At 44.3% G+C, this 12196-nt stretch overlaps 1 protein-coding gene across 1 annotated transcript; it reads left to right on the forward strand.

Moving 5' to 3' along the window:
* Positions 1 to 10364: 10364 nt before the first annotated feature.
* On the forward strand, positions 10365 to 11893 carry LOC311303183 (uncharacterized protein). The gene is made up of 5 exons (XM_084429494.1): positions 10365 to 10474; positions 10576 to 10748; positions 10872 to 11126; positions 11229 to 11526; positions 11642 to 11893. Exons 1-3 carry the CDS (start codon positions 10369 to 10371, stop codon positions 11067 to 11069), a joined length of 477 nt encoding a protein of 158 aa, XP_084285620.1. The 5' UTR covers positions 10365 to 10368; the 3' UTR covers positions 11070 to 11126; positions 11229 to 11526; positions 11642 to 11893.
* Positions 11894 to 12196: the final 303 nt, after the last annotated feature.

Consider the following 12196-nt stretch of genomic DNA (forward strand, 5'->3'; position numbering starts at 1 on the left):
TATCAGCAAGTCATCTGTGATGTACATAATATTACATTGTTATCATTGTTCTATTATATTTCTAAGCTGGATGCATTCTGATGTGTCCTGTGTAAATTATAAGTCTCTAAATGACAAGAAGTTAATATTTAATAACAACTTTCTAGAAATTGACCTGGTGGACACCTGAATAAGCCTGTTGTTAGAAACTGTTTTTGATAACTACTTTACCTTCATTATTATCCAAATCTAATACCTGCCCTCTTGACCCCATCCCCTCACACCTTCTACAAGCCATCTCTCCCACACTTCTATCAGCACTCACACACATCATCAACTCATCCCTCCATACTGGCACCTTCCCTACCGCATTCAAGCAGGCTCGGGTCACTCCACTGCTTAAAAAACCAACGCTAAACACATCTTTTGTAGAGAATTACAGACCCATCTCTCTCCTACCATTCATTGCAAAAACACTTGAAAGAGCTGTTTTCAACCAAGTAACATCCTTCTTGTCTCTAAACAACCAGCTGGATGTCAACCAATCTGGCTTCAAGAAAGGGCATTCAACTGAGACTGCATTACTGTCGGTCACAGAAGCCCTACGGATTGCAAAAGCTGCTTCCAAATCTTCACTCCTCATTCTCCTTGATCTGTCTGCTGCCTTCGACACCGTGAACCATCAGATCCTTATGTCCAGCCTCTCATCACTGGGCATCACAGGAACTTCACTCGACTGGTTTGAATCCTATCTCACAGGTAGGTCCTTCAAAGTCGCATGGAGAGGCGAGGTATCCAGAGCACATCAACTGACCACAGGGGTTCCCCAGGGTTCAGTTCTTGGTCCCCTCCTCTTCTCCATCTACACTACATCACTGGGACACATCATACAGGCACACGGTTTTTCCTACCACTGCTATGCTGATGACACACAACTCTTCCTCTCATTTCGACCAGATGATCCCACAGTAGCTGCACGGGTCTCGAGCTGTCTGGCAGACATCTCCACATGGATGAAGAAACATCACCTGCAGCTCAACCTGGCAAAGACTGAGCTGCTCGTCCTCCCTGCCAATCCGTCTCTACAGCACGACTTCACCATCCAGCTTGATTCATCATCAATCACCCCATCAAGGTCGGTCAGAAATCTGGGAGTAACGTTTGATGACCAGTTGACCTTCACAGATCACATTTCAAAGACAGCTCGATCATGCAGGTTTGCGCTGCACAACATCAGGAAGATCAGGCCTTTCCTAACTGAGCACGCAACACAACTCCTCGTCCAGGCCCTGGTCATTTCTAGGCTTGACTACTGCAATGCTCTTCTGGCCGGACTTCCAGCATGTGCAACCAAACCTCTTCAGATGATCCAGAATGCTGCAGCTCGTCTTGTCTTCAACGAGCCCAAGAGGGCCCACGTCACTCCTCTGTTCATCTCTCTGCACTGGCTACCTCTCGCTGCTCGTATCAAGTTCAAGGCATTGACGCTTGCTTACAGATCTATCACACGCTCAGCTCCCTCCTACTTTCACTCACTCCTACGAGCCTACATCCCCACCAGACGCCTACGATCAATCAACGAGCGACGTCTCGTGGTTCCATCACAGAAAGCCACAAAATCACTTTCCAGATCATTCTCATTCACAGTTCCATGCTGGTGGAACACTCTCCCCACCCTCATCCGGAATGCTGAATCCCTGACAACATTCAAAAAACATCTCTTCCATGAGCACCTAAACTCATAAAAAAATAAAAATAAAAAAAAAATAAAAAAAAACCCCACTTATCATGCTTATGCTACTCTGAATAATGCCTGAACTTCGTATTCTGAACACTTCTTGCGTTGTTGTTGTTTTTTGCCTCTTCATGATGACTCGCTTAATTTAGTCCTGATTTGTAAGTCGCTTTGGATAAAAGCGTCTGCTAAATGACTAAATGTAAATGTAAATGTAATAGTTTTTGCTTTTAAAATACTGAAACGCATATAATTGTAATGGGCTTATGATAATCATCCAGTTGGATGACTAGGCACATTTAGACACAAATCTGGAAATAAGCAAATCACATTTCTAACAAAAGTTTTATCAGCCAATCGTAAATAAAGTTATTTACCTGATCGTTTGCACGCTGTCTGTAAACTTCTGGACAAGTGATTTGATGAAAACTGCATCGATGTTCCTTTTCTTCAGCTGGTTGAACAGCATGTCCACATGTGGCATGATTTTGTGGAACAGTGCCAGAAAAAAACAGAAAGACTCGTCTTCAAGCATCCTCACAAAGCCCCCAGCCTCTCTGACAGTTAGGGGATCAAAGTTTCCATTATCTCTGATGGTCTGAAAACACTTTAGGAGGTCATCTTTTTGTTCGTACACGGTGTTTACAGCGCGACTGTGGAAGTTCCAATGTGTTGTAGAGGCTCTGGGAAGTCTATGGGCAACCACTTGGTCAAGTATGGTGGTTCGCTTGGGTGACCTGGAGAAGAAAGCAGAAAATCCTGCAAGATCGGAAAAAAAAGTGCAGATTTTGGGGATGTGTGACGTTGCCTGCTGCATGATGAGATTTAACTGATGCGCGTAACAGTGGACGTAATGAGCGTTTACATGGACATCCATCACCTTGCGCTGCACTCCGCCGGTGGCTCCCCTCATTACATTAGCTCCGTCGTAAGCTTGGCTGATAAGTTTCGCTTTTTGTCCATCTGGGAGTATGATGCTTAGCCTCTCCAGAAGCGCTGTAGCGATGGTGTCTGCCGTGGCATTCTGGATCGAAATAAACTCATAAAACCGCTCTTGTATGTTGTTTTTGCTGTCTAAATAACGTAGCACAAGCACCAGCTGACAGTGGGTGGAAATGTCAGTTGTCTCATCAGCTTGTATGGAGTTGAAATCTGCGCTCTTGACTTCCTCCAGAATGTAATCCTTCAGCACTGACAGCATGCAGTCTAATAACTCGTTTTGTATGGTCTTTGACGTACCTTTAAAAACGGTGGCTGTCTTAAGGTGCTCCTCCAGCACGCTGTCGAGTGAAGCAACGAAGTCCACCAGTCCCCTGAAAATGCCGGGATTGTTCGAGGTGTCGGTCTCATCATGCCCACGCAAGGCCAGTTCAAAAGCCCCACAAAACTTCACACAGTCGATTATTTTTGATAAGATGTGCCGGTTTTTATCCACCTCCTCGTTGTGTTTCCTCACCACAACCCTGTGGCCTTCATCAAGCTGCGTCGCGATGTTAACCCTTCCCAGTACAGCTAGCTTGACGGAATTATCCATGTGTACCTTGGTGTTCTCGTGTTTTGTTACTTTCTCTGACAAGTGCTTCATATCCCTCACTCCGGTAACTGTCCTTGCTGGATCTGTCCCCGTATTATTTGAAAAGAATGCACGGAAAGCAAAATAAGGCATTAACATGAGAACATCCAGCCAACCAAGCCTTTCTGGTATACCAGCTGCGTGAGAAGCCTCGCACGTACTGCTTTCCTTTATCACTTGCCTGCTGTCTGATCGAAATATCTGGTTGATCTGGGCCCAGCTCTTTCACACGGAGTTTATTTACTAAGCTTTGTCTTTCAAACGGATATTGGACAAGAGATTGAATCGAGTTAGAGTCGTCTGGAGTCATTTTGTTCGCCGTTGTAATTTATCATACAGTAAAAATGGCACCCTATAGAATGAAACCCATTGCTCGCGCCTCGCGGCCGCACGCAGTTTGGAGCGCTAGGCGAAGCGCCCATAGCTGACTAGATTTTAGCTCGCTGATTGGCTACAGTTTATGTCAAACATTTATATCTAAAATCAGCAATTGGCTAAACTGCTCCAAAGACCCGCCTTTTCTGGGGCGCTTTCTCCAGCTGATCACGTGTACAGATCTAGACGGGACGTGTAGAAAAAACAGACATTTTGAATTTTTATCATATTTTTCACATATACTAGGTGCATTTACTATCTCAAACACACAAATATTGATAATTTGTATATATGATTTATTTATGTATTTACATGTATTTGCCTACAGTCTATGGTATTTGCTCATGGGGGGGCGGCGCCCTAGCGCCCTCTATTGGCCCCTGTTCACTACGGAGATGGCGATCGTCAACTTCATCTTTGCAGCCGACACTGTCAGAAAACACTAGTTTATTAATAAAAATCAATGCACGCGTCACCGGATTTACAAATGCACATCTTGCTTGTTGCACGCACACATCTTTTAGAATATTTGATTGAATGCTGAATGTTGCGCTTGTTCAATTTAATAAAATTAAAACTTTAATTGTGATCATTAAAATAATTGAATATTAACCCTCGTTTTTTTTTTTTTAGCAATGAAAAATAAACACAAAATGCTCTGTTAATTTTGATCTTTCATTTTCGTGTAATACATCAATCGATCCTGTTCAGTTTCTATTTTTTTTCTGTATACTCACAATAAAAATAAAGTGTTTTGCTTTTTGACAAATAAAGAAAAATTAACATGATGCGATTTCTGCCTTCTCTCTGTCAGTAAACTCCCATTTGAAACGCGTTCGAAAATGATCTATAACTCCGCGAAAATTCAGTCAAACAGGCAAACAGACCCACGGGCATAAAGCTTGAGATCGCAGCTTTTAAATGAAGTAATTTATATAAAAAACAAATATTATCAGCTTCTGTAATCTGTATAAAAAGAGAGCGATTCCAGTCGAGCTCATTAGGAGCTCACAAAAGTAATGTGACCACTCCCCGGAGAGCGCGTGCTATTCAAATGCAAATTCTGAGAACCATTTCAGTCTGTGAAACGCCCCCACATCAGCTGTAAACAAAGCGCGTCGCGATCGAGTGAGGCATAATATAACCTACCTTATGGAGAAAAGATTCCTCAGAACAGTGCTGATATGAGGAGCAATATATCCTGATATGAGGAGCAGATCCCGCTGAGGAGTGAGGTAGGCTGTTTTCTTTTCTCAAGTGTTGATGTGGAATAACGTTATGGAATAACGTTAGTGTAGGCCTATGCAAACCGCAAAAAGATGAATCGCATTTCTATAATATGACTCGCCTTTCTGTGAGATGAATGAAGGGTACATATTTGTAAAGACTGTTTAGCCTAAATATGAATCGCGTTTCATTTCCTCAACTTTCATTTTTATTTTTTTAAATAACCACGCATAAACATTATTCTCTTAAAAATACAAACATCTACATACATGTTGCTCGCATATTATGGTAGGCCTGTTTGTGCTATATAGAGTGAATTTACACCTTTGCCATTAACATGTTTATAAATAACTGAAAAAAGCACAAATGTCAAGGCATGTCAGAACATCTCAAGGGCCCCAAAAACACCTTGGTCCCCAGAGGGTTAAATATTTAGTGGCCAAGTTTTGCACAGCTCCCCCTGTCAATGATCTAGCACCCCCTCAGCACGTATGCGTTAAAAATGATCTGGCGCCGCCCCTGCAGAGAAGCTACGTAGGCAGTGTAATTTTTTTTTGTTCCGTTACCTCCAACCCCCGTTTTGAGTCGCCGGACCCACCCCCCCTCTGCGCTCCGGGACCTCCCACTTTACAAATTAAGCACTGGTTGTACTTCATTTTACTGCAGCTGTACTGTGATTATACTTCATTATACCGCAAATATATGGCTGTGCTTAATTATATTGCAGTTATACTGCTTTGTACTGTAGTTTTACTGCAGTTGTACTTCAATATACTGCAGTTGTTTTCTGTAAGGGTTAACTTACATTTATGTGCGAAAACTACATTTTCTGCTGCTGTTATGTGTATACTGGGTTTAGTTAAGTTTGTAACAGAACTGTTAAGGTATACGGTCAAGTATTAGCAAAACTTTGAGGACAAAAAGGTTTATTGGCAATAAGTGTCAATAGCAACACTTTTTTTTTTTTGAATAAGTAGCTTTCTGAAGAATTTCTGATGAAGACCTTTCTGTAGAAGATTTTCTATTAAAATGTCTGGATTTTGCACACAAAGTTCCACCAAGCTCCATTACATGTGGCCGCAACTTTCTCCCCTTATTTTTCTCAATATTAGCTTTAGACGTTGTCAATGAAAGTGAAATTGTGCCAGTAATGACAAAATAAAAAAGTGTAATTGGGGTTTACTTGGTATTGATTATGTCTAAAGTGTAATGACATGATATGAAAATAATAACTAACGATTAAACGTCATGAGGAAATGTTTTGGCGCCATTTTAGCAGGCTGGCAACATAAATGTTAACTTTAATGTCAAAATGGCATAGGCAGTTAATTGCAAAATAATTGTACAAAATTATAATGGCTGTCACGTTTCAGTTTGTGTGTGGACTTTCTGTTTGTATTTTTGATCAGTTCCTATGTTCATTTGACACTCCTTTGTTTCCATGGTTACTGTCATTGAATTAATTTGTCCCAGCTGTATCTGATTAATTATCTTATTTCTGTTTGCTATTTAAGATGCACCCTTGCTTTCAGCCTGGGTCTGGTGGCCGTTGTGTTAATGTGCTAATGCTAATGTGACTCCAACTCAAAGGGAAAAATGTCTCTCCCAACTGGGCCCCATCGGTAGGCCTAGGGTATTGTCTCCCGTGAGGGGAGGGCCCTATGTAAGGTTTGGAAACTACTTCCATCCTAAGTGTCCAACGTCCTAACTCGCCTTAGGACACCTGCGTCCGGCTTGTAACTTACTAAGTGGCTAGTGGTAGGCTGTTTGTGGACGCTGCGCAACGCCCCCTAGATGATTTTTGGGGGGCCCTGGCTCCCTCGGCCCAGGCCCCCAGGAGCCCTGGGAGGTGGAAAACACTCTGGTTGGTTGAAGCCCTATCCTATTGCGTGCAGAGTGAATTTGAAAGACATCCGTTTATCCCGCCCCTCGGATTGAGCCGTGTCTATGGTGAGTTGCCAGACCTAACATCTTGATGTAGGTCTGGCTTGCCAGGCTAACCTAACTGCCTATATTTCATCACTATGTCCATGAGGTGCCTAAACTGCCACCTAACTGCCTATTCTTCATCACTATGTCCACGAACAGCCTAAAGTGCCACCTAACTGCCTATATTTCATCATTATGTCCACGAAGCGCCTAAAGTGCCACCTAACTGCCTAAATTACCTCATAAAAGTACCTTTCCAAAAACTCACCTAGGAATTAAGCCGAGTTGAAGCTCCATACTCCGGGCATGGGGAGGTACCCATGGGACCCCCATGACCCCAGAGTCTGGAGCCCCAAGTCGGCCTAGTTCCCGAATTATGGCAACTTCCTGTGGAACTTTGACCGGGTGTATCTCGAAAACAAAGCTGAGTTTGAGCTCCATACTCCGGGCGTGGGGAGGTACCCATGGGACCCCCATGACCCCAGAGTATGGACCCCCAAGTCGGCCTAGTTCCCGAATTATGGCAACTTCCTGTGGAAATTTGACCGGGTGTATCTTGGGAACAAAGCCGAGTTTGAGCTCCATACTCCGGGCGTGGGGAGGTACTCATGGAACCCCATGACCCCAGAGTATGGACCCCCAAGTTGGCTTCGTTCCTGAGATATGGCAACTTCCTGTCCATTATGTATAACCGGGTGTATATTGGGAGTTAAGCCGAGTTGAAGCTCCAAACTCCGGGCCTGAGGGGAGCCCATAGGGCCCCTTCGGACCCCACCGTCCCCTGGCTCCTGGGACCTTCTGTTACCGAGATACGGCCACTTCCGGTCCAGCTTTGACCGGCTGTATCTTCGGAAATCAGGCCGACTTGGAGCTACATACTCCGGGCATGGGGAGATACCCATGGGCCCCCCATGACCCCAGAGTATGGAGCCCCAAGTCGGCTTGGTTCCTGAATTATGCTGGGTCAAAGATGGGACTTGACCGGGTGTATCTTGGGAACAAAGCCGACTTGGAGCTCCATACTCTGGGCGTGGGGAGGTACCCATGGGACCCCCATAAGCCCAGAGTATGGAGCCCCAAGTCGGCTTCGTTCCTGAGATATGTCAACTTCCTGTGGAACTTTGACCGGGTGTATTTCAGAAACCATGCCGACTTGGAGCTCCATACTCCGGGCATGGGTAGGTACCCATGGGCCCCCCATGACCCCAGAGTATGGAGCCCCAAGTCGGCTTCATTTCCGAGATATTGCAACTTCCTGTGGGACTTTAACCGGGTGTCGGAAACCATGCCGACTTAAACTATATTTTTAAAAAACGAGAAGACCATAATGATATATACAATGTTTATTACAAATGTTTATATAAAAAAAACTCAGTCATCCTCAACAAAAAATGAACAAAACAATGGCAACTAGAGAGTTTGACAGGCTATATTATTTATAATATAATACTATACTATACTATACTATATTATTATAATATTTCCATTACTACTTCAAACTCCTGCTAAAGAGGAAGAACTGGAATAGGGGGCGGCGGAGGAGGAAGAGGATCTCCCTCCTCAGAAGAGGAAGGGTGCTCACTGTTCTGCAAAATAACAGAATTCAAAAGCTGTCCATCAAAAACTGGACATCATACAATAATCTCTGTCTAAAAACAGATGCACTGTTTATTGATAAGTGTACTCAACTTACAGTGTGGCTTATAATCACGGTTGTTGCCTGTGGGAAGAAAAAAACATTGAAAAAAAAAATGACAAAAAAAATGAAATGTGAATTATTACCATTTTGGTTCATGAAGTGTCTTATTTCTACTCACAACATCGCTTATTTCTAATCCTGATGTTACCACACCGCTGTCACTCATTATGTCGAGGCGTAAAGGCAAATTACAGATGGGACTTCCCCAACTGGATTTCATAAATAGCTCCACGACCAAGCCGCCCAGATGTACCAAACTCGGGTCAAAGTAAGTTCCCCAGGGGCCCTCTCCAACGGGCCCTAGCCCGAGCTTCTAGCGCCCCCACAGGCCGAGATACAGGGCCCAACAGGAAAGGGTGCACTTCGGAAGGAAGGGTCCCAGAGGCTCGGGACTCTGGGGTCTGAGAGCATGCCTAGGGGCCGCTCACCACTCTTCCTTTCCGAGATATAGACCGTTTTGTCCAAAAGTCCCTTATGTATAACCGGGTGTATCTTGGGAGTTAAGCCGAGTTGGAGCTCCAAACTCCGGGCATGAGGGGGGCCCATAGGGCCCCTTTTGACCACACCGTCCCCAGCTCCTAGGACCTTCCTTTTCCGAGATACAACCACTTCCGGTCCGGGTTTGACCGGGTGTATCTTGGGAGTTAAGCTGAGTTGGAGCTCCAACCTCCGAGCATGAGGTGGGCCCATAGGGCCCCTTCTGACCACACCGTCCCCAGCTCCTAGGACCTTGCTTTTCCGAGATACGGACACTTCCGGTCCAGCTTTGACCGGGTGTATCTCAAAAACCAAGCCGACTTGGAGCTCCAAACTCCGGGTGTGGGGAGGTGCCCATGGGCCCCCGATGACCCCAGAGTATGACCCCAAGTCGGCTTCGTTCTCAAGATACATCTGGTCAAAATCAGCATCCCACCTGTAACTTAATAAGTCACTCACTGGCCTTCAGCACATATGTTGAAATCCCCAATTCGTTACAGGGATTCACCGGCTGAAAATTTCGAAGTCGAAAACAGCCTCCCACCTGTAACTTATTCGAAATGGTTCCTGTAGGCTGTCAGTGGACAGTTAGATTTTGTTATATGTCACTATGTAATAGCTGTGAAGGTATAACTTAAAGCAATTTTAAATTATACAGTGACTTACTTCAAAATAATAATAATTTCAAGTAAGTCACTATGTAATGCATGTACAATCACTTCATTAAACAGCGTCTTACTTGGAAATATACTAGAGACCTGAATGTATAATTTAAAGTAAGTCACTATGTAATGCATGTACAATCACTGTACTGTGTCTTACTTGAAAGTATACTTGAGACAGGCTTCCACCCTGCCGTCGGCTTCCAGTGATTTGGAGCCCTCCACCAGCCAGCAGCCACCCGGCTTTCAGGAGCCTGAGAGCCCCCCTGATCATGGGTTGACACTGAGTGAGTACACTTGCATTGTTTTAACTTGATGTTTTCTGAAATGTCATTGTCAGTGTGTTGACTGACAATTGGCTCTCCTCATTATTCTTTGTGCACAGACAGCATCATAGAGGAGTTCAGGGTCAACCAGCTCGGACCAGACCCTTCATCAAAACACATTGATAATGTGAATGCAAAAATGTATCGTATAAAAAAGTTTGATACCTGAGATACATGGCCGAGGGGAAGTCAAATTGTGTGCAGGTGAGTCAGCAAGGCCCAAATGAAAGAGACAACCATCGACTACTATGTGCAGAACGTGTCTCAGTTCATCACTTTCATCAGTGAAACTCCTCCACCTTCCTGCCGTCTTTCAAAGACGGTCCTTATTGGTCTGCGCAGGGAGATGCAGAGCGTCAAAAAAATCGCTCAGGAGAAAAGTCGCCATGCACCGGACGTCTGTGAAAACCGGAAAAGAGCAAAGGGTGCTCAGCAAGGGAGCAATTTTGCAGTGCCAGAGCCAGGCCAAGCAGGCCATCCCCAAAATTCTGGGTAAGTTTTTCCCCCCATTTAACTCATTGTACTGACATATTGTAAAATGCATAAGAAATGTTCAAGATGAACCCTGAGATTGTGCTCTGTGTTGTTTATAGCCCTGCTCGAAAGTGACGTGGCCACCACAACCCTGCAGTGGGAATTTAATGGCCACCTGTCTGCTTACCTGGCAGCCCTCTATGGTCACCGAGGGGGGGTATATCAGAACATGAATATCAGGGAGGTAGAGGAGGCCCAGGAATGGCCAACAGAAAATGTGTTCCTGATCAACGTGAGTGTATTGCTTCCATTTTATACATCAGGTGACCTTGATTTGTTTTATCTCTGTTCTGATTTGCTCTGTTTTTTTGTGTGTTTTTTTTTTTTGTGTGTGTGTGTGTGTGTGTGTCAACAGATACAGTACCACAAGACTAACCAGGTATTTGGCCTGGCCCAGATTGCGGTAGCAAGGGAGGAATTTGACTGGATGCAGCGTTTCCTCAAGATAAGACGAAGACTTCCCGATGGAAGTACTGCGAAGTACTTTTTCTTCACGTCCATTCCCAACGTCTGCAAAAAACTTGTAACATATTTCCGTGCCGCGTGTAAGTAAATGGGCCTACCTGTCAGCCCAAACTTCACGGATTTAAGAACATCCATCGTCAGCCATGTAAGTGTTTTCTTTCGTGATGGGGCATATTTCAGAGACATTCAGTTAGGTGTTGTCTCCTCAAACTGCTTTTGTTTTCTCCTACTTTCTCTCTATTTCTAGGCCAAATTCACTCATTCCGAGTCCGACCGGCTTAAGATATCAAAGTTTATGTGCCACGACGTCCAGACGGTGGACAAGTTTTACGTAACCAACTTGTCCGCCAAGCAGGCACTCGAACACCGTAGGCTTTTCGAGGCTGCGCTGGAAGGGGAGGACAACAGCGCAGTGGGGGTCAAGCAGGTGCACCGTGGCCGTAAGCAGGAAACCCCTAGGAAGAGGGCGAAGGCAACAGAAGAATCCTCACAGGAAACATCTGGCTGAGATGTCCACTGCTGAGACGAGTCCCGAGACCAGCCAGGTAAATAGATAACCTGTCGTACTGAACGTACTGAGTCTATAATGTTCAGAGTCTATAATGCTGTATTTATTGGCACAATGATGATCAATCCTTCACTGTGTATTTTCTTTGGAAGGGTGAAGCAGTGGTGTCCAGAAGCGGAGAAGGCCAGCAGGAAGTTTCACCGGTCCTCCCCTCGTGAAACCCTTTTGTTTTGATTTCATTGATAAAAATGAAACTTCGTACACGCCACATTTCCCCGCTCAAAGTTTGCCAGTTAAACAAAATGGCCAAGCAGAAGACAGTGAATGCCAGGGTGAAGCGGGCAATTCAAAAGCGCAGGGGGAAGAAGTAGGCTTTTTACTACCCCTTCCCCAGCCCCCAGATTGACCAGTGTTTCGTTATTATCATTGCAGTGTTTTCTAAATTCTCTTTTTTATGTTCTTTCTTTTTATATTCTTTATAAATAATGTTATTAATAATAAAACTATATTGTGTGTGATTTTACCTTCTAATAAAACTTGTTTGCTGTGTGAAAATTTTGTCTGTCATTTTTTCCTTTTATTGGTTTAATGAATCATAGTCACTTATACAGGTCATTGACACAAATTGAAAGGTAACTTTTGTGGTAAGGTAACCCAGGTAAGCTTATCTAGTAACACTTTATAATAACTGCACACTATTAATCATT

Source organism: Rutilus rutilus (assembly GCF_951802725.1).
Source record: "Rutilus rutilus genome assembly, chromosome: 14".
Taxonomy (NCBI): domain Eukaryota; kingdom Metazoa; phylum Chordata; class Actinopteri; order Cypriniformes; family Leuciscidae; genus Rutilus; species Rutilus rutilus.

Coding starts and splice junctions, on each gene's coding strand:
- LOC311303183 (XM_084429494.1), top strand. CDS start 10,369: ATGCACCGGACGTCTGTGAAAACCGGAAAAGAGCAAAGGGTGCTCAGC. Junction 10,475..10,575: donor GGCCATCCCCAAAATTCTGG/GTAAGTTTTTCC, acceptor TGTTGTTTATAG/CCCTGCTCGAAAGTGACGTG. Junction 10,749..10,871: donor AAAATGTGTTCCTGATCAAC/GTGAGTGTATTG, acceptor GTGTGTCAACAG/ATACAGTACCACAAGACTAA.